Genomic DNA, 16,727 nt, shown 5'->3' with positions numbered 1-16,727 from the left:
CGAGCACGCCCACGCCCTGCGCTCGGCCAGGTCGCGCTCGACGGCGGCGCGCTCGGAGCGGGTGCCGGTGCGCGCGGCGACGACCTCGACGGCGGCGCGCACGACGAGGTCCGAGTGCAGCTCGACGACGTCGTTGCCGTTGGGCTCGTCGACGTGGCCGTACCGCCGCAGCAGGTCGCTGTTGGGCGGGTCGGCGTACGTGTTGAAGATCTGCGCGCCCGCCTCGACGTCGCGCGTCGTGCGCATGCACAGCAGGTGCGACTTGTAGAAGAGCCGGGCATTGTCCGACGCGAAGCGCGCGTTGAGCATGTCGGCCATTGGCGTCATGCTAATGTCGGACACCTGCTCGGCCTCGTCTTCGTCGTCGTCGTCGGAGCTGTCGGAGTCGTTGTCGGAGCCGTCGCCGTCGTCGTCGTCGTGCGTGTCCCTGGTCTCGTCGCCTGCCTGCTCGTCGTCGTTGTCATTGGCGCCGTCATCGCCATCTGGGCCTTCCTCGTGGCCCTCCTGCTCGTCATCCATGACCTCGCCCACTTCCTCGTCGCCGTCGTCGTCCTGGTCGTCGCCGTCGTCGGGGCGTTCGTCCATGTCGACGGCCTCGCCCTCCCTGCCCCTCTTTCTGCTCTTGACGTGGAAGCTGCGGCTGAGGATACGGCTGCCCATGACGTGGTAGCTGTCGAGGTCGTACCACGTCTCGACGTCGTTGGGCGGGCCAAAGAGGAGCGGGTGGGCGCGGACAAAGGGCAGCAGGTGCGAGTGGTAGTCGGCCTCTGCCTGGTCGCGCGCGATTTTGTCGACAATCGAGGTGCCCTCGAGGTGGGCCAGATCCGACGCAGGCCAGAACATGGGCGTCGAGAAGCGCGACGGCATGATGTCAAAGTAGGGCCCCCACCGCTGCTGGCCCGGTGGGCGCGGGCTGGTGGCGTACGGGTTCGAGGGGTCCTCGACGCCCTCGTCGTCGTCGTCGTCGTCGGCGGCGGCGGCGTTTTCGTCTTGGCTTCTCAGAGCGGCGACACTGTCGCGGTCCGGTCTAGGCGGCGCGTCGACATCGTCCATGGAAACGTCTGCGTCGGCCCCATTTGCCGAGATGGCCGCCGCTGCCGTCGTAGTCGCCCCTATCGACTCGAGGGAAGCACGGCGCCTCTCCCAGAGCATGGCGAGGATAAGCGGCAGCCAACCCTTCTTCTGGATCTCTGCCCACGTCGCCTTTGCGGCTTCGTCGGGCGAGGCGGCGATGGCGGCCGAGAGAGCCGAGGTGTTGAGGTTGAGGAGGACGTGGCGCGGGATGGTGAAAATGGTCGTGTTGGCAGGGATGGGCTCGAGGGCGACCATGCCCCTGCCCATGCCCTCGATGGGCTGGATGCGGCACCGCGCATCCAGAGTGCCGCCCGAGGTGCGGAACCAGCGGAGGAAGCGCGCCTCGGTTGGCGATGTCGTCTGTCGTCGGCGCTCCTGCTGCTGCTGCGCGGGTGCCGACGTGGTCGCGGAGAGGGAAGAGGAGGAGGAGGGGTCCGTCATGATGCGCGCCGTCGAGGTCCAAGGTGATTGCAGTTGTGCGATGTCGGTCGGCCAACAAGGTCGAGGTGGTAGGAAGCAGGCAGGCCTCGACGGGCCCTCGCCCCCGCTCGCTAGACCCTGACCCTGACCTGGCTTGGCCTGGCGTTTGGGAAGGCCGGGAAAAAAAGTCGCGGCGACCCTTCGGAAGTCGGGAGTCGGCCTGGCCTGGCCTGGCCTGCCTCGACAGTTGGGGCTCGGGCCACGACCACCGACTTCAGACAGAGACGAGAGGCGGCGGCGGCTCGCCAGCCCCACCCAGGCGTAACGCCCCGCTTGCCGCTTGCCGCTCGCCGCTCGCTGCTGCTGCTGCTGCTTGGGAAAACGACAAAAGAGGCAGCCGACCGACCCGACTGCCGATCCAATCCGGCCCCTTAGGCCAACCTCCGCCACCCGACCCCGGCTCGCGACCCGCTTTCTTCTTCTCCTCACGACCACCACCACGTCCACCCTCTGCGTCGTCCCCTCCGCCGCCCATCCCCCTTCCGCGCGCCCCGCCTGCCATGTCGTCCACGTTCACCGTCACCGTCGACAAGCGCGTCGCGCCGGGCAAGCCCGCCTCGCGCGGCTTCCCGCTCACGCTGACGTTGCCCAATGCGCAGCCGACGCTGGCCAACCTCAAAGCGGCCATTGCGGCCAAGTCGGCGCGCCTCACGGCCGAGCGGCAGCGCATCACGACCGAGGACAAGAAGCCGCTCCTCGACGACGCCCGCTCCCTGCCGGACCTCGGCGTGCAGCCGGGCCAGACGCTCTACGTCAAGGACCTCGGCCCGCAGGTCGGATGGGCCACCGTCTTCTTCACCGAGTACGCCGGTCCCCTCTGGATCCACCCGCTCATGTACACCTTTGCGGGCACCATCTGGAGGAAGCAGTTTGAGCCGAGCCGCATGCAGACCCTCGCCCTGCTCCTCGTCCTGGCCCACTACGCCAAGCGTGAGCTCGAGACCCTCTTTGTCCACCGCTTCTCCAACGGCACCATGCCCCTCTTCAACATCTTCAAGAACTCGTTCCACTACTGGATCCTCTCGGGCGTCTTCCTCGCCTTCGGCGTCTACTCGCCCTACTACTCGCGCGACCGCCTCCAGGGAACGCTGCAGGACTCGGACGCCTTCCTCGCCGGCTGCACGGCCGTCTTTGTCCTGGCCGAACTCGCAAATGCCTACTGCCACCTCATCCTCAGCTGGCTCCGCCCCGCGGGCACCCGCGTCCGCAAGATCCCGCGCGGATTCGCATTCGAGCTCGTCTCGTGCCCCAACTACACCTTCGAGATCCTCGCCTGGTCCGCCTTCACCGTCCTCACCCTCAACCCGGCCGCTGCTGCCTTTGCCGCCGTCAGCGCCGGTCAGATGGCCATCTGGGCCGTCAAGAAGCACAAGGCTTACAAGAGGGAGTTTGGAAAGGACTACCCGAGGCGCAAGGTCCTCGTCCCCTTCGTCTGGTAGCCGTTCCGCCTACCCTCGGCCTGCATCGCAACGTCGTTTGGGGTCGAGCGACGGCCATCTCAAGACGGATGGAGCAGAGCAGCATAGTTTGGCGAGGGTATGCGGTGCCCCCTCGGATCCGCCCCGCACCCTCTGGCCTCGTTCGCACTTGCTGCGGACCGAGAATCGAAATCGCAATCCAAACCTTCCCCCCCTACGACGCGACGTCGTGATGCCTGCCCACCTCGCCCTTGTCCGACCCCGTGTGCCCGCAGCGACACCGCCGCCCCTCTCTCGCCGTCGCCTCCACAGCCAGCCGCGGAGTGTCGCCGACGAGATTGAACCCTGGAGTCTACAGTCTATTGGAGCGTTCCCCCTCTAGCAGTAGGTCGGTCTACTGACGCGATGATAATCGAGCAGCTGCTCGGCGCTGCCATAGACAATCTTGAGGTCCTCTTCGAGCTCCGGCAGGCAATACACGACCTGCTCAGCCGCCGCTTCTCCTGCCCCATGCCCATGCCCTTGGCCGTCTGCATGGGCGGCAGGGTCGACGAGGAAGACGTCGGTCCTCGGCCCGGCTGCTGCGTCGGTCTCATCTCCGCCGCTCGACGGCGGCCGACCCACCTCGCCGCCCGCGTCGAGGAACCGCAGAAACGCCTCGACGCGCGTCGTCAGCGTGTCGAGGCGCGCCACCAGCCCGCCGTACCGCAGCTCGAGCGTCTCCCACCCCTGCGGCTTGTACAGGCTCATCCACACCTGTCGATGGTATCGCCACAGCCGCCTGGTCGCCTCCAGGCACGCCCGCGTGCGTTTCGCAAGGTGGCCCAGCGTCGGCCAGTCGTGCGCCACGTAGGCGCGGTGCAGGCGCGTGCGCAGCGTCGCCTTGAGCGACAGGACGCGCGAGAGGAGCAGCGGCAGCATCAGCCGCGCGTTGAAGGGGTGGTCCGAAAGCGTCCGCGTCAGGTAGCTTGGCGCGCCGGCCGAGCTGTCCGACATGGTGTCGTCGCCCTCATCGCCGTCGTCAGTGCTCCGGCTCCGGTCGTCGCTCCGGTCTTCGCGGTCGTCGGTCTCGACGACGGTCCCCTCGAGTCTCTCGCGCAGCGCCTCCTCGAGCCACGCATAGTGCCGCTCGAGGTCGAGGCCGGCGGCCGCCGCGCTGGGCTCGACAAAGCTCGCCACGGGGTCGCTCCACAGCAGCCACTTGCTCGTGTTGGGCGCAAAATGGATGCGGTCGTCGACCGGGTGCGTCGTCTCGTCGTCCGAGTGCTCGTCGAGCTTGGAGCCGAGGACAAAGTCGTCAAACTGGCCGCCGACGACGGCATCGAAGCGCGCCTTGAGCAGCTCGACGTCGACCTCGTCGTCGGGCGTATAGGCGTGGTCGGCGTAGTAGGACCATGCCGGCAGCGACGACCACAGGTCCACCTCGTTACCCTCGTCGCCCCAGGTGGTGAGAAAGACGTGGTCGACACCGGCGCCCGCCTGCTTGGACGCGTTGAGGTTGGCGCGGCAGGTGACAAACGTAAAGGGCAGCGCCGTCCAGAAGCGCGACCAGGTCCAGCTGCCCGCCGCCGTCCACGGACTCGACCCACGCAGCTCGCGGTGGCCCTCGATCCGGCTGGCGTAGCTGCGCTGCGAAGTGTGGTAATAGTCCCAGTAGACGAGGTCGACGCCGTCCGGTATCCCCTCGACGCTGGCATCGGCGGGCTTGGCCGAGTCGTAGTATCCCGTGAGGCTGTTGTTGCGCGAGCTGAGGCAGAAGAGCATGTCGCTCCAGATCATGGGCTCGAGTGCCATGCGGCGGCAGATGGCGTCGACGCGCTGGAGGTGCTCGGCAAAGACGCGGGAGCCGTCCTTGCCGTTGGCGTGGCCAAAGATCGAGTAGTAGCGGCCGTGGGCCAGGCCGTGGGTCTCGTCCATGCCCAGGTGGATCTTTCTGCTGCGAAAGGGGGCTGTGGCGGCGGCAATCATCTTTTCGAGCATGGCGTACGTCTCGGGCCATTCGGCCAGCAGCACCTCGGCCGTGTCGCGGAGCGAGAGGAAGCGGGGCCACTGGAGCATCTGGCCGAGGTGGCCGAGCGTCTGGATGCAGGGGATGACCTCGATGCCGAGGTTATGGGCGTAGTCGTCGATGCTGCGCAGCTCGTCGTCCGAGTAGCCGCCGCGCAGGTAGCCAAAGAAGGGCTCGTCGGGGATCTTGTAGGTGTCCTCGGTATAGAGCTGGAGCATGTTGTAGCCCATGCAGGCCAGGGTGCGGCAGAGGAACTTGACGCTCGCGACGTTGAGGACGCCGTTGCGGCTGCAGTCGATCATGGTGCCGACGGTGGTGAAGTTGGCCGTCTCGGTGTAATTGAGGCGCGCGTTTGCGAGCGAGGGGGAGATGTGCCAGCGACGCGGTGTAGGGTCGTCAATCGGATGCTGGGCAAAGAGGTTAGGGTGGAGCGGGGCGTGGTCGTGGCCATGGCCGAGGTCGTCTCCGCCGTCGTCTACGTCGCTGTTTAAGTCCGAAGCGATGGCCGTGGTGGCAATGCACCTCGTCGTAGCGAGGATGTGGCCCAGCGCGCGGAATGCGCTCGAGGGTCGGTCCGGGTGGTATCTGACGCTGATGATGAAGGGTTCCTGCACGAATCCGCTTGAGGCGTTGCGGTCTTGGAGAGGTGCAAAGTTTGACGACGAGGTGGATGTACTCCACGATTTGACATTGATGGCCGTGTCTGGGAGAAAGACGACGTTCCAGCACCAGAGCGGGACGGGACGAGGGGTTTGGCTCGAGGACGGGGCTGAGGTCGAGGATGAGGAGGGTGAGGGCTGAGCGGCAGGAGGGACGATGCCCTGGGCGGGGATAGGCCCGCGGTTCGAGATGCGGATGGTGGCCTGGCGCACTTGCTGAGCGGTGATCTGATTTAGACCGAGGACGAGGCGGTCAGGGATGAGGTCGGCGGGCAGATGGACCTGTATGCGGGGCAGGCTGGAGCTCGGGGTAGCCGTCATCATTGTCGCTGCCGTCGACGCCATGGTGGTGGTGGTGGTGGTGGTGGCCGCGTCTGCTGGCGTTGATTGGTCGGGAGGGTCGGTGTCTTCGATGGGTCCCATGGAGGCGTCGCGCGAGAGCATCGTGGCGGTCAGAGCGGCAGGCGACAAGAGGCAGAGGAAGAAGTAGAGCGGGTTGAAGGCGAGATGGCTGGCCGAGGCGGGGCGAGGCGGGGCGATGGCGGCGATGGCGACGATGGTGGTGGTGGTGGCGGGGGGCCAGAGGAGGGCGGACGACAGAAGGGCAGAGGCAGGCCCACACCAGGCAAGGCAGCAGGCGGCAGGCTGTTGGCGGCGACCCAGCCGCTCCCGGACCATCCGACTGGCCAGGCCAGGCCAGGCCGGGTCATCCGCAACGGCCATGACGGCGGCGTCATCTGTGCGCCTGGCCTCCGCTCGGTGGCTTTTGATGCAAGCTGCTGCTGCTGCTGCTGTTGCTGCTGCAGAGTCACCTTGGCCCGGCGCACCCGCCTGGCGTCTGATGTGGAGGCTGGCCCCAGACATCTTTAGTCGCCGAGACGTGTGGGCCAAGCCAGACTGATGGATCGGGCCTAGATCGGGGCGAGTTGGGTGGGTGACATGAGGCTGGGACGCGAAGAAAGCCAAAGGGCAGCCAGGCAGGCCAGGCCCACGCCGGCTGACTCCACCTCGCCTTGGTTCGACCTCGACCTCGACCTCGTCGCTCGCTCCTCCCCCCTTTCGGATCACCCGGCTGCCCTCTCCTCCCACTCGGTCGTGCAGCATCGTCACCGTCATCGGCACTTCCGCCGCTGCTGCTGTCGCCCCCCTCGCTGCACCCACTCGACTGCTCCCCCACAGCCCTGCCTCGCTCGACGACCAGCCAGCCAGCCAGCCACCATGGCGGACCACGCGCAGGCCATCCGCGCCTACGTGGTCGGATCCTTTGAGCACACGCCGCCCTCGCTGCTCGACGATCTCTCGGCGGGCAAAGTGTCGCTGCTCGGCATCGTTCGGTCCATGGGCGAGTACCTCACCAGCCAAGACGAGCAGCAGCGCACCCGGGCGGTGCAGCTCCTCGCCGAAATCACCTGCCACTTTCTCGACCCGGCACGGCCCGCGCCGACGCCATCGGTACCTCATTCCGCCGCCGCGTCCCCCGCCCGGATCGCCGTCGCCGACATCTTTACCATCCAGGCCGTCCGCACGCTCACCACGTTCCTCGCGGACAAGGTCTCGGACTCGGTCCTCATCTTTGACAGCTTTATCCGCTCCGCCAACGCGCCCGAGGTGCTCCCCGAGACGGCACCGCGCGCGCGCAGAAACGAGGCAGAGGCAAAGACGCTCCAGGGCAGCGCCATGCTCGTATCCTGCCTCCGCGCCCTCACCGCCCTCTCGGCGTGCCATTCGAGCCAGCCCCCTCCGACGCAGCCGAGCCAAGCCGCCCCCGTCAAGGGCTTCGGCCTCGAGCAGGCGCACGCCGTCTGCACCGCCCTCTTCCAACACGTGAAACCCAGCGATCACCCGCAGTCGCTCCGCTTCCTCGTCTACCGCCTCCTCGACTCGCTCGTCGCCCACCACCGCAACAGCCTCAAGTCGTACCGCGATCCAAACTCGCACAGCACGGGCGATGGCCCAACCGCCATGGACCTCGACAAGCAGCAGCGCGGCGATGACGACGCCGAAGATGACGACGACGAAGACGACGACATCAAAAAGAAGCTGCCCGCCGAGGCCCGCCCCGACCGGTGCGAGGGGAAGCCCTTCCTCAAGGGCTACGTCCGCCTCGTCACGGGCGAAAAGGACCCGCGCAACCTGATGGTCCTCTTTGGCGTCGACAAGGTCCTCCTCACCGAGTGGCAGATGGACCGCGAAATGACAGAGGCCTTCTTCGACATCACCTTCTGCTACTTCCCCATCACCTTCCGCCCCCCGCCCGACGACCCCTACGGCATCACATCCGACGACCTCAAGCTCGCCCTCCGCGCCGCCCTCTGCGCCTCGCCCGCAATGGCCCCGCTCGGCTACCCGCTCCTCCTCGAAAAGCTCTCGGCCGCCGGTGGACCCGCCAAGCTCGACACGCTCCGCACCATCATCGCCGCCGCCCCCGTCTACGGCCGTGCCGCCGCAGACGCCAACGCCAAGCGCCTGTGGGAGGGGCTCAAGATCGAAATCTTCCACGCCACCGACGACGAGACCTGCGACCTGTCGTGCGACGCCCTCACCACCCTCCTCCACGTCCTCTACGACGGCATCGACCCGCCCCAGGGCATCGCGCCCAGGATGGTCCACGACTGCCTCGTCGAGCTCGAGGAGCCCGGCAAGTCGCTCGCAAAGGCCGCCATCAAGGTTCTCGGCTGCATGGTCCGCGCATCGCCCTCGACCGCCTACCTGGCCACCTACGGCTTCATGGACCAGATGATGAAGATGTTTGCCGAGCCCGCCGACCTCGCCATGCGCACCCCCATCCTCAACGGCGTCGGCGAGGTCCTCGAGGCGCTCGCCCGCGTCTACCGCGCCTCGGAGGCGGTCCAGGCATCCAAGGACAGGGACAGGGCCGAGACGGCGGCGGCAAGCCCGGCTGCACTGACTGTTCCGAAGACCGACGCCACGGCCGCGAACGATGCCAGCTTCCGCGAGGGCTCCGGCCAGATGCTGCCTGCAAAGGACCTGCGCCGATCCTACCAGGGCGACAACCGTCCGCTCGACGCCTTCCTCGGCGACCTGCTTTCGTCGCTGTCCAACGGCCTCCGCTCGACGTCGTACCGCCGCTCCGCCCTGATGGCCTATTCGTCGGTCGTCGCCATCTCGATCCTCAGCACATCGACCGCGACGGCCCCGGCGGCGCCGACCGCATCCGACGATGCGCGGCCCAAGCCCTTCCTCTCGGCCGACGAGACGGCCTTTCTCACACGCGAGGTCGCCGAGCTGCTCACCTCGGTCAAGGGCGACGACGTGCGCGAAGAGGCGCTCTGCGCCATCGAGGTGGTCGCCAACGAGCGGGCGGCCGGAGGCCCTGCGGGCAAGAGCGCCACGTCCAAGCTCATCGAGGAGATTGTGCTGCCGGTGCTCCTCGAGGGTCTGCCCGAGCGGATGCTGCCATCGCAGGACCCCGAGTCGCGCACCGCCGGCCAGCCCGTCGACGAGCTCGAGGGGCTCCTGGACCAGTCCAAGGCCAGTATCCGGCGCAGCCTCGGCGCCATTTCGCACCTCTGCGTCGCGCCCCACCTCTTTGACGCCGTCGTGGTCAAGCTCTTCACGCGCCTCGAGCTCTGCTGCGTGCCCATCAGCCGGTCCGCCGGCATCCTCGGCGTCGACGACACCACCGAGGAGGACAAGCCGCTCGAGGCGATCGAGGAAGAGGTGCGCGCGCTCGAGGAGGCCAACCTCGGCTACGCCCGCGGCCTCATCCTGACGCTCCAGACGCTGCTCGACGAAAAGAAGCGCCGCGGCCACCGGGACCTGGCAAAGTACGGCCAGGCGCTGCCGCCGCGCCTGGTGGTGCTGGCGCTCAGCGGCCTCGAGGCGGCCGCCGAGGCCGACGTCGAGTCGTCCAGCCCGCGCCGACTCGGCATCGGCGCCCACGCCCAGATCATCGCCGACTCGGCGCGCCTACTGGGCACGCTGGTCAAGGCGCTCGACACGGCCAAGCAGCGCGAGCTGCTCGTGATCCTCAACAAGACCTTCTCGGGCGGCGCCAAGCCGATCCCCGTCGGCGGCGCCGACGGCGGCAACAACGGCGCCTCGCTGATCCCGTCCAACTCGCCGCTCGGCAACGGCAACTTCCGTCCTTTTGACGTCGAGGACAACGCATCGTCCTTCAGCAAGGCCAAGCGGGACAGTCTGGCGCTGTTCAGCGCGGCGGTCGTCGCCAGCGGCAAGGAGGCCGGCATCCCGTCGCTCGGGGATGCCTCGAGCGGTGGCGATGGCTCTGCGGCGCTCGCGTTTGTGCGCCAGCTGCTGCGCTGGACGCTGAATTCCGGCGTGTCGGAGCTGCAGGCGCAGGCGGGGATGTGGATGCTGTGCTCGTGCATCAACAAGCACGTCGACGACACGCAGGCCGCCGTCGCTGCCGAGTTTGAGTCGCTCGCCGACGAGCTGTGGCGGACCGAGGTGCTACCCGTGTCGTCGGGCGATGCGGCCCCGGATCCGGTGCGCCGTCGGCGGGCCCAGCAGGCGTGGATGTGGATGGCGCGCGGCTTCTCGGTCAAGGCGAGCAAGCAGGGCGACCGGATGATTGGGCGCGTGCTCGACGAGATCTTTGACGCGCCGGCCGGCGATGCGGCGCGGGCCGACGACAAGGACCCTCGGTGGGCGGCGGCCAAGCACGCGTCGCGATCGCTCGAGATTGTGGCGAGGACCGAGGACGGGGTGGTGACCAAGGCCAACGGCTTCACGATCCGGCTGCTGTCGCGGCAGCGGTTCTTTTCGTCGCTGCTGCCGAGGCTGATCCGGGGCAACGGCAGTGGGTCGGCGTGGACCAAGACGCTGTACCTGATCGCGCTGTCGTCGCTGCTGCCGTACCTGCCGCCGCAGACGATCAGCGACCAGCTGGTGGAGCTGTTCCCGCTGCTGATCCAGGCGCTGTCGCTGCCCGATGCGCGGGCGAGGATGAGCGCCGCCGACGGCATCCTGGTGTCGGTCGAGGTGGGGCGGCGGTTGCGCGCGGCGCCTGCGTCTGCGTCTGCGACGGCGCTGGGAGGGAGCGGGTCGGCGACGTCCAAGGACCCGACGGACCTGGTCGTTTCGCACCTGTCGACGCTGGTGCGGAGGCTGCTGGAGAATGCGCGCGAGGCGCGGCACGTGGTGGCGACGACGCGGATCGCGGCGCTGCGGGCGCTGTCGTCGATTGCGACTGCGCTGCCGGCGGCCGAGGTGCAGCGGTACAAGGTCGAGGTGCTCAAGGCGCTCGCTGCTCCGGGCACGGGCATCGACGACCCGAAGCGCAAGGTGAGGGAGCGGGCCGTCGACTGCCGCGATGCGTGGTTCGAGGTGGGCAGCGCCAAGCAGGACGAGTAGCCGCCGCAGAGTAGTAGCAGAGCACAGCACTGTAGCGGTGGCGAGGACGTGGTAGGCACGATTGCAGTCAATTGATAGAGATCTGGACCGAATGGCGTCGCGTTGTCGCTGCTGCCCGTGCGGGGTGGGATCGGCGGTAAGGGCACAGCGAGGAGCCCGGTGATGCCAGGAGGGTGGTCCTCGATGGTCTTGGTGTCGCCGGCGGCCAGTCGGGGCGGGGGGGCGAGGCCGGCGGGGCCGCTGGTGCACCCAGCTGCGAGCAGCGCTGACTCTGCCGCCTGCACGCCTGGACCCTGAGTCGACCTGGGCACGGGGCGGCTGGCTCGAGCCCACCCCCACCCCCCGCCAGCTGGTTTGCTCCCGACCACCACCAACCGTCCAAGCCTGTCTCGACTCCGGCCACCCTCGAGCTATAGACGCCGCGGTCCCCCCGCAATACATAGACAGCCGCATCTCGTCGAACGACGGCGGAATGCTCTGGGCTCGTCCCCACCCCTCTCGCCACGATTAGTGCGCCCTCAGCCCGCAACCGCCCGCCGCTTAATCCCCGTCTCTTCTGCCCCGCCCCGCCCCTGCCCGCCATGCCACGCCGCCGCATGCCGCTGCGCCACCTGGTCGTGGTGGGCTCTTTCACCATGATGCTCACCGCCCTCTTTTACCTCGCGCACGACGGCACCCCCTACGCGTCCCGCATCATCGGATGGCAGGCCCTCGACTCGATCGTGCTCGAACACGATCCCCTCGCCGCCCCTCATTCGGTCCAGCACGAGGACCTCGGCGGCGGCGGCGGCGGCAAAGCGGCGGGCGCACAGGCAGTACCGGACGAGCTCAACCTGCCCTCGTTCCCGCTCGACACCTACGCACCCTTCCTGCCCAACCCGGCGCCCCTGACCGACATCGCCGTCGAGTCCTGCCTCCCCTTTTCCGCCTGCCAGCCCCGCACCACGCCCGACGACGACGCCCGGCTGGGCAAGTGGGTGCGTGTCGACCGCTCCCTCGACCCCACGGCCGTCTTTGGCGCCGCGTCCGGCGGCATCCTCGGCAACCTCTTTGGCTCCATCGACCAGCGCTTCCTCTTCTACCGAAAGAGCCGCAGGAACGACGTCCCTCGCGTCGTAGAGGTGCGCCTCGTCGAGTCCGGCGTCGACGCCAACCCGACCGGTCCCGGATGGCACAGGGTCAAGAACGACCTGCGCAGCAAGTACATGCGCATGTGGGCAAAGGAGCGCAACATGCACCTCTACTTTCGCACCGCCGGCGGGGTTGACGGCGGCGCCGACGGTGCAGCAGCGCACGACGAAGAGGCCATCACCGAGCTCGACCTCGTCTACGGCGACAACCCGGCATGGCCCGGCTTCAGCCTGGCGGGCGTCATCTCGGCCGCGCACCCTGCCATGGGCGCATCGCGCGTCTCGCTCTCGATCCGCCGCACGCCGCGGCCGAGCACGGGCACGCTGCCGCCCACGTTCCGGCGCGACGGCACCTTCAAGGTCCTGCAGCTGGCCGACCTGCACTTTTCCGTCAACCCAGAGCCCTGCCGCGACGTGGAGCGGGTCGAGGCGTGCGTGGCCAAGAACGACACGCTGCGGCTCATTGGGCAGTGGCTCGACGCCGAGAAGCCCGACCTGGTTGTGTTCAGCGGGGACCAGCTCAACGGCCAGGCGACGAGCTGGGACGAGCGCAGCGTCATACCGCTCTTTGTCAACCCGCTCATCGAGCGCAAGGTGCCGTGGGCCGCCATCCTGGGCAACCACGACAGCGAGACGGGCGCCTACACGCGCACCGAGCAGATGCGGCTGCTCCAGAGCCTTCCGTACAGCCTCAGCCGCGTCGGTCCGGCCGAGGTCACGGGCGACGGCAACTACTACATCGACCTGTTCTCGCCGCACCGGGACCGGACGCTCCTCTCGACGCTGTGGTTCTTTGACTCGGGCTCGCGCGCGCCAAAGGACAAGTGGAAGCCGTGGAAGAAGCCGGGGTACGGCTGGGTGCACGCCGACCAGGTGCAGTGGTTCCGGCGCAAGATTGACGCGCGCAGACCCACGCTGCGGCCCTACCGTCCCGATGGCGCCGAGGATCTGGGCCCGCAGCCGTGGCGTCGTCGTCGTTCGGCGGCGGAGGCGGTGGGACGGCGAGAATCGGGCGCACGGGGGGAGTGGGAAGCGGATGCGGATCAGGGGCAGATGCTCGCCGCGCCGCCCTCGATCCTGTTTATGCACATCCCCGTCCCCGAAGCATTCGCCCCAGTCGACGTGGAGGATGCTCCTCCTTCGTCTTCAACTTCATCTTCGTCTTCGTCTTTGGGGCAACGACTACCGCTAATCAAGGGGGTGCGCGAGGAGATAACGACCTTTGAAGGCGGCCAGTCGCAGGGCGGGATATTCGAGGCGATCCTCGATATCCACGCGAACCAATCTTCCTCGACGCTGGAACGAGGGTCGGAACGAGGACGAGGACAAGGACAAGGGAGGCAAGGGGGAAGTATCCGTCTACTCTGCCACGGACACATGCACGTCAACGAGGACTGTCGACGCATCGACGGCGTCTGGATCTGCTTTGCCGGCGGATCCAGCTTTGCAGGGTACGGTCTGGCCGGATTCCGACGGCGGTCGCGCGTCGTCGAACTCAGTCAGTGGGGCGACGTCGTACGCACCTGGCACCGTGTCGAGGGCACCCCGGAGAGGGTCGACGAGTTGCTCCTTTCCTAGTCTCCCCACCGCCCCTCCTCCTCTTCCGACCGTGGACCTCGGCCTTGGTCTTGCTAGATTGCCTTTGTCTGTCTGTCTGTCTGTCTGCCTGTCTGTCTCTCTTCGCTCGCTCGTCGTCGTCGTCGTCGTCGTCTAGATGGATTTATTCCCCAATCTCATACCCCTCCTCGAGACCGCCCCCTCCTCGAGACCACGAGCTCTTGTTCCGCCAATGTCGTCGTCGGAGCAGCCTTCCTGCCGCTCGCTTCCAATCCCCGACTTGCCTGCTCTCGCTCGAAAGACCGTCGCCACACCCCACGACGACGACGACGACGACGACGACGACGACGACGACGACGACGACGACGACGACTACTGGGGCGCAGCCTGGCGCAGCTCCTTTGCCATGGCGGCCTCCTTGCCCCGCAGCAGGCCCTGCGCCTCCCCCTCGTCTTCCGGCGATACGCCCACCGCCTCTTCGGCACCGCCTTCCCCCTCCTCCCCCTCCTCCTCATCCTCCTCCTCCTCCTCTTCGCCGTTCGCGCCGACCTCATCGATGACAAACGCAGGTCGCTCCTCGACCAGCGCGGCCTGCGCCGCCCGCAGCGTCTCGGCCGCGGCGAGCGGTCCGGACGTCGCCAGGTCGGTGCCGCGAAGACTCATCCTCTTCCTCTGCCTTTCTTCGGCCGTTGTCGTTGTCGTCGAGGGTGCGCCGCCAGAGGGACGTCGGTCTATTGTCCTGCCCCTCTCGTCCGCCCCGCCGCCACCTCCGGGAGAGGCCGAGGCCGAGGCCGAGGACGATGACGCCGACGCCAATGTCGAGGACGGATCCGCGGCCCCCATCCTCTGCGGTCCGCGGAGCGCATTGGCCAGCCGACTGCCCAGCGAGCCCTTGCGCTCCTCCTGTACGCGCCGCCGCTCCTCGGCCTCCTTGTCCCGCAGCTCCTGCGTGTCCATCTTGCCGCCGTCGAGCGTCTCCTTGCGCCCAAACGACGGCTTGGGCCCGCTGACGGTGTGCGTCTGCAGCCGCTGGCCCACCTGGTCGGCGAGGGCCGTCATCTTGGCCTTGCCCTCCTCTCCCAGCAGGCCGCCGAGGAAGCCGACCACCTTGCCCCGCGCGCCGCTCGTCACGTCGCGGCTATAGCTTGCTTCCGCCGCCGCCCACCCGCCGGCGTCCTTGGTGGCCCCCGTTGCCGCAGTCGCCGCTGCCGGTGCCGCCGCTCCGGGAACCGCACGGGGTGCGCCGGGAAGGGTGGGAGCCGTGTGCCAGGCGTAGGCGCCGCCGCTCTGCGAACGTTGTACGGGTTCCAGGTAGAAGGAGGGTGTGAGGTCCGACTCGAAAAACGACTCGAGCACGGGCGACGAGAGGACGAGCATGCGGAAGGCGGCGAGCGAGAGAAAGGGGACGTCCTGTCCGACGACGGCGTCGGACCTGGCGGCGGTACTGGTCCCGAGAGCCGATCCGGATGGCGGCGCTTCAGAGGCTGATGTCTTCGTCGTCGCGTCGGCCGCTGCCGCCGCTTCCGCTGCTGCCGCTGTCGTTGTCGTTGTCTTCTCACCCTGCTGTGCTGGTCCGCCGTCGGCGTCAGGACCGGCCGGTGGCTGTGACTCGACTTCGTTGGTGAGCTTTCCGGCACGGTCGGTGGCAATCTCCCAGAGCGCATCCGAGGCGCGGTCGAGCTCCGACTGCCACTCGTGCGTGCCCTGAGGCCTGACCTGGTCGGCGGGCAGGTCAGAGGGAGCGGCGAGGTCTGCGATGCCGGCACCGAGGTTGGCGGCGAGCTCGTCTGCGACGGCGGCGCGGGATCGTCCGGCTACGTAGGTGACGAAGCGGAGGCCCGGATAGCGAGCCTCATAGAGGGCGTTGAGGCGTGCGAGCCCTGCAGGGATCAAGGGAGGGAGATGGGCAGGAGTGAGATGTCAGCTGCGGGTGCGAGGCCGGGCGCGCTTTGGTGGCCGCCGACGACGTACGCTCCAGCGTGGCGGGGTCGACCTGGCCGCCCTTGAGCTGTTCCTTTCTGCTCTCTTCGCTGAGCTCGGCAGTGTTGGCGGTGATGGGTGCGCCGATGCGCGGGTGTCCGCCGATAAAGAGGGCGCGCTTTGGCGTGTCCCAGCCGGGCTCGTCTTCTACGCAGAAGCGGGCGACGTCGCAGAGGCCCTCATAGGAGCGTGGCCTGTCCTCGTCGGGCAGGTCTGCGATGGCGGTTGCGCAGTCATTTGCGAGGTCGGGGAGGAGCTGGCGCGGGCACTCGAGGAGGCGGAGGAGGATGGGTTCGAGCTGTGCGGGCGAGGCGTCGGGTATCTGGGCGGGCTTGATGTAGGTCGGGTTGGTGGGAGGAGGCATGATGGTGAGGCGGCCGGCGTGTGGCAGGGGCGACCGTGTAGGGTGTGAGCCGGGGCTGAGGATGAAGCGATTAACTGCCGAGGGTGGGAGGTGAAGTCTTCGTGTGATGGTGATGGCAATGGCGATGGCGATGGTGGTGGTGGGGAGAGGGCGTCGGTGTCAATTGAAAGCAGCATCGGTCGAGGTGCAAAGCCCCATCTCTCTCGCACAGACCGCACCTGTTCCCAACCTCTGCCCTGCCCTGCGCTGCTGTGCCGTGCCATTCAGCTGCGCTGCGTCCAATTTTCCGGCTGTGGCTGCGGGCAGACAGCGTCGAGTGTCGATTCCTTCTCGTCCCTGGCGGCGGCCACGGCTCGTCTCGACCACCACCACCACCACCGCCATCCTCGCATCGGCACCGCCCACCTCGCCCAGCATGTCCGCCTCGTCTACAGCAGCGTCCGCTGCTTCCACATCACAGCAGCAGCAGGTCCAGATCAACCCTCGCGGCATCCCCCACGCCCCCTTTATCGTAAGTCGGCAACCGACCCCCGTCCGCTTGGCACGCCGCTCGCTCACCACTCGTTCCATCTGGCCTCGTGCACGCCTCGTACCCTCCCCGCCCTCGTCGCTGCGCAGACAAATGTCCAGGAACACCTCGGCGGGCCAGATGAGGACGTCGAGCCCACCCTGCGCAAGTTCCAGGAGACCATGTCGTGAGTCGCAGCCCAAGCCCCCCCC

The 16,727-nt window shown here is 67.9% G+C and overlaps 7 protein-coding genes across 7 annotated transcripts in view; 4 read left to right on the top strand and 3 right to left on the bottom strand.

The window, feature by feature from the left end:
* PFL1_02441 (uncharacterized protein) overlaps positions 1-1,515 on the bottom strand; it is a gene marked incomplete at both ends in the record, with an annotated part of 2,671 nt that extends 1,156 nt beyond the window's left edge. Inside the window, one exon of the mRNA XM_007879958.1 lies at positions 14-1,515. Within this exon, the coding sequence (XP_007878149.1) occupies positions 14-1,515 (1,502 nt within the window). The remainder of the gene's footprint in view (positions 1-13) is intronic.
* A 539-nt stretch (positions 1,516-2,054) lies between these two features.
* On the top strand, positions 2,055-2,993 carry PFL1_02440 (uncharacterized protein; the record flags this gene model as incomplete). Its single annotated transcript, XM_007879957.1, has 1 exon — positions 2,055-2,993. The coding sequence occupies one exon, from the start codon at positions 2,055-2,057 to the stop codon at positions 2,991-2,993; it is 939 nt and encodes a 312-aa protein (XP_007878148.1).
* Positions 2,994-3,350: 357 nt separating this feature from the next.
* PFL1_02439 (uncharacterized protein) lies at positions 3,351-5,984 on the bottom strand (the record flags this gene model as incomplete). The annotated part of the gene is made up of 1 exon (XM_007879956.1): positions 3,351-5,984. The coding sequence occupies one exon, from the start codon at positions 5,982-5,984 to the stop codon at positions 3,351-3,353; it is 2,634 nt and encodes an 877-aa protein (XP_007878147.1).
* An 873-nt stretch (positions 5,985-6,857) lies between these two features.
* PFL1_02438 (uncharacterized protein) lies at positions 6,858-10,976 on the top strand (the record flags this gene model as incomplete). Its single annotated transcript, XM_007879955.1, has 1 exon — positions 6,858-10,976. The coding sequence occupies one exon, from the start codon at positions 6,858-6,860 to the stop codon at positions 10,974-10,976; it is 4,119 nt and encodes a 1,372-aa protein (XP_007878146.1).
* A 581-nt stretch (positions 10,977-11,557) lies between these two features.
* On the top strand, positions 11,558-13,684 carry PFL1_02437 (uncharacterized protein; the record flags this gene model as incomplete). The annotated part of the gene is made up of 1 exon (XM_007879954.1): positions 11,558-13,684. One exon carries the CDS (start codon positions 11,558-11,560, stop codon positions 13,682-13,684), a length of 2,127 nt encoding a protein of 708 aa, XP_007878145.1.
* A 351-nt stretch (positions 13,685-14,035) lies between these two features.
* Positions 14,036-16,007, bottom strand: PFL1_02436 (uncharacterized protein; the record flags this gene model as incomplete). Its single annotated transcript, XM_007879953.1, has 2 exons — positions 14,036-15,543; positions 15,635-16,007. The coding sequence occupies 2 exons, from the start codon at positions 16,005-16,007 to the stop codon at positions 14,036-14,038; spliced, it is 1,881 nt and encodes a 626-aa protein (XP_007878144.1).
* A 415-nt stretch (positions 16,008-16,422) lies between these two features.
* Positions 16,423-16,727, top strand: part of PFL1_02435 (uncharacterized protein) — a gene marked incomplete at both ends in the record, with an annotated part of 1,141 nt that continues 836 nt past the window's right edge. Inside the window, 2 exons of the mRNA XM_007879952.1 lie at positions 16,423-16,518; positions 16,626-16,702. Of these exons, the coding sequence (XP_007878143.1) occupies positions 16,423-16,518; positions 16,626-16,702 (173 nt within the window). The remainder of the gene's footprint in view (positions 16,519-16,625; positions 16,703-16,727) is intronic.

This window comes from Pseudozyma flocculosa, assembly GCF_000417875.1.
Source record: "Pseudozyma flocculosa PF-1 unplaced genomic scaffold scaffold00007, whole genome shotgun sequence".
NCBI lineage: Eukaryota > Fungi > Basidiomycota > Ustilaginomycetes > Ustilaginales > Ustilaginaceae > Pseudozyma > Pseudozyma flocculosa.
Note: the sequence above shows the minus strand (reverse complement) of the source record. Positions and strands in the feature narration are given on the sequence as shown.